A 3,442-nucleotide genomic window follows, 5' to 3' on the forward strand; every position below is an offset into this window, starting at 1 on the left:
AAAAAAAATAGAGCAGTGAAGTAGCGGCATACTTGACTTGAGCTCCCGGTATTGGTGCTTTGCAAGGCCTTCCATGCTCGCTGTCGCCTCTTCTTCTCTGCTTCAACCTCCTTACGCTTATCGACGAGCTCCGATGCTCTCAGCTCCGCAGCTGCACGGATGACTCTCGTCGTGACTCTTGTTTTGGCAAACTCGTTCTGCTGTTCCTCTTCGAACTCTGAGCGTGACAATCTGGGAAACTGGAGCTTAGACTGCTTTGTTTCGTAGGTCTTGCTTCTGTAGCTGTATTTTTCGTCAGATCAGATCCTAGAGAGTCAGATAAATCGAGATGCACGCACACAGGACGGTCTACGATGCAGGTGTCTTCCTCAGGCTCTTCGTCGTCCGAATCTGTGTCCATCGTGAGGTCGATTGGCTCTGCATCACTAAAAACATAGTGTGAGTGTGAGTTAGTCTCAATCAAATATGGAAATTCAACGGAGATGTCTTACATGTCAATCCCAGTTTCAGGGACAACAGAGTTCCTGATATTAGAGTTAGACTTGGAATAGAGAAGGGAAACCAAGGGAGGTTGACGAACCGATCAGCAGTACCAGTAGTGTCAGAGCTAGAAAGCATACTCCAGTAAGCTATGTGTTGATAAGAAGCATAATAGTAAGAACATCAGCAAGACCGCATTTGGCTAAATCTAACTATTTCGGTCTATTCGGTCTCCCGGGAGACACAAATAGATCATTTGATGTCATCTATTCGCCTTAGACCTGCCTTCTGGGAGGCACGAAATAGAGCGCGATAGACTGAGATAGATCCCTTGATTTCTCTCGTAGAGCATTGAATAGAGCACATTAGCCTACACCCTTATCAACCAGTTTGGATGGTAAAAAATTATTTATTGCTGAGATAAACCGGGTGCCAAGTGTACTATACATCAAGCCAGACTCGTACATAGCGAAAAAGAAGAACAAGCTATCGGGGCGTTGAAACACGGCCCACCTCGATCACCCAGTAAGCACATTTCCTACTTTTACCTGGTTACTGCAAGTTCGAGAACACGGAAGACTTGGAGTCAGTTACTTACATGGCCATTCACCCGTCAGCCTCACCGTTACACCACGTCGCTATTGATGGACCTCGAAGTCGATGTAGGTGGAAAGTGCCGTGGTTGGTTAAAAATGAGATGGGCGGAAAGAACTGGAAAAAATATGTAAGACAAGGGGTCGTCATTCTGTCTGGGTGATGCACGCACTTGATCACCTCCTCGCTACATCTTCGGCCGGTGTCGTGGGTGACGTTGTGCGCAGGTGCTTTGGGGATAGGGGGGTCAGGGGCAGAGATTGCAGTCGAGGAGGGGTGAAAGGCGTACCGTATATCAAGGCGAGGACGGAAACGCTGGACGAGAAATGAGATCGTGTTAGCAACGGTGAGGGCGATGCACGAGGTAGGTGAGTTACCGTTGGCACAAATACGCTGGCGCACGGGCGAGGGAGACTTGACAGATGACGTCTATGTCGAAACATAATGGGTTAGTTAGTACCTAAAATCATAATGCTTGCCTGGTACGAGCACGTTCAGGGACGGGAATGTACCTACTTGTCGTTGCTCAGTGGGGCCGGAAGCGGTAATGATGCTGGAAGCCCAAAATCGTTGAGGCATGTTGTGATGACGGCTGTTCATGGACAGCATAGACACCTGCATACTAGCTCCTCTCAGAGAAATCAAATCAAAGGTATGAGTGGGCGACAACATACCTGCATCCCCATACGCGCAAATCACCGAGTCTGACCTGTGCCAAAAGATACCTCCAGCAAGTAAGTATTTGTAAGTCTGAGAGCGGGGAAAGAAACCTACACATCGCATGAAGGGCTCGGAGGAAACCAATCGAGAGCATCACACCGAGAGGTAGCATGTATCGAATGCCAGGAGACCGCGAGGCAGGCCGAATCGTGCAAAGCCAGGGGCAGGTGACTACTAGCACCGACGTACTCCTGGACGCGAAATGTGAGAAAGTCGTGCAGTGTTCAAAGTCGAAGGGTAAAGGAACGAGATGAGAGAAGAGAGAAAGTGGACGAGCTCAGGGTGCCAGGCGCCTGCCTTCGTCAAAGAGGATCAACGGGATCACGTGTTGGTTTAGGGCGGGCGCGGCGGAAGTAGCGGGGATGTAAACGACTCTGATCAGGCTCGTCCTGACTCGTCCCTCCCGTTGCTTCCACCGATCTCCATATTATCTTCGAGTTCAACCTTCCGCTGCATGTTCGCCATTACACTGACAACATCAAGCCTTTCGACGTCGTTTACCCATCAGCTCTGAATATCGGCACCTTCTCCTGCCACCTACGAAATTCAGCCTTGGCGACACACATGTCGTTCTTGCAAGCGTGAGGACGATGGGACGATTGTCGATGAGGAAGCATTGCTTGACTGGTATAGGGACGCGTGCGGCGTAACGGGTTGGCTGTGAGTTTCACTGAGTTTCGCCGGTACGTCTTCTCACCGCCGTCGTGCTATACTCTGCACCCGAGTCAGCGCTCTCCCACCGGAATTGTTGCGCGAACATTCACGCACTAGTCATCGTGTATATGATATCACTCTATCCAGGTATTTGGTGGTAGGTATACTCTGAGCTCTAACTAGTCGAAGTGTAGGGAGCGTCGGCGAGGCTTACATCTGTTACTAACTCCCCTCTCGTGTTCTTTCTATGTTCATGTACTGTGTGGTGTCTATTTTGTAGTCCTTGTAAATTAGAAGTGTAGAGGGCTACATATGTATGTGTAGCCCACCCATTCTCCATGAACAAAATGATTCTCGTGGAGGCGAGGTGATCCTTTTGCTCTACCCTGCTCTACCAGAGCTATCGAAGTACGAAGTATCTATAGCGCCCACCGGGAATAGAGCGAAAAGAAGGTGTAGCTCGGAATAGAGCGAAAAGCTAGGTTTAGGCAGATGCTGTCTTGCTGATGAAGACGTACGAGGATCTATTGAAAGCATTGCGAGCCGCATCGAGTAAAGCGTTTAGCCAAAGGTTCACGATGCCGATGTCCTCAGCGACGGGAATAACACGCTGAAGAGTGTCGAGGGTGCTGTCAAGCTTCCCACCGCACTCAGAAATAACGAGACCATTCCTTTTGAGACCCCAACAGTTCGAGGCTTCAAAACGACGGTTCAGAGCATAAGTCCAGCCTTCATCAGCAACATCATTGGGGTCTAGATCGAAGGAGTTGTGGCGAAGGGGGAAACGATCAGAGCCAGACAAAGCCGTGAACAGTTCACGAAGAACGGAAAGCTTCGCCTGAGCTAAGACAACTGGCGGTATGTCTTCAGCAAATGTGAATGACATTGCTAGCGGAGAATGCTGTGATGTGGGTGGTGTAGCTATCGTCACCCCTTCTGTACTTATACGAAAGCAAGGGCTAGCTAGCGGACGTGCTGGTGCTGACCACGTTCC

At 49.7% G+C, this 3,442-nt stretch overlaps 2 protein-coding genes across 2 annotated transcripts; both read right to left on the minus strand.

Annotated features, from left to right (window-relative positions):
• Positions 1-246: 246 nt before the first annotated feature.
• On the minus strand, positions 247-1,653 carry STEHIDRAFT_163293 (uncharacterized protein; the record flags this gene model as incomplete). The annotated part of the gene is made up of 6 exons (XM_007310961.1): positions 247-282; positions 341-425; positions 492-524; positions 581-607; positions 1,247-1,503; positions 1,591-1,653. The coding sequence occupies 6 exons, from the start codon at positions 1,651-1,653 to the stop codon at positions 247-249; spliced, it is 501 nt and encodes a 166-aa protein (XP_007311023.1).
• Positions 1,654-2,932: 1,279 nt separating this feature from the next.
• On the minus strand, positions 2,933-3,334 carry STEHIDRAFT_163294 (uncharacterized protein; the record flags this gene model as incomplete). Its single annotated transcript, XM_007310962.1, has 1 exon — positions 2,933-3,334. The coding sequence occupies one exon, from the start codon at positions 3,332-3,334 to the stop codon at positions 2,933-2,935; it is 402 nt and encodes a 133-aa protein (XP_007311024.1).
• Between the last annotated feature and the right edge of the window lie 108 nt (positions 3,335-3,442).

Source organism: Stereum hirsutum, assembly GCF_000264905.1.
Source record: "Stereum hirsutum FP-91666 SS1 unplaced genomic scaffold STEHIscaffold_22, whole genome shotgun sequence".
Lineage (NCBI taxonomy): Eukaryota > Fungi > Basidiomycota > Agaricomycetes > Russulales > Stereaceae > Stereum > Stereum hirsutum.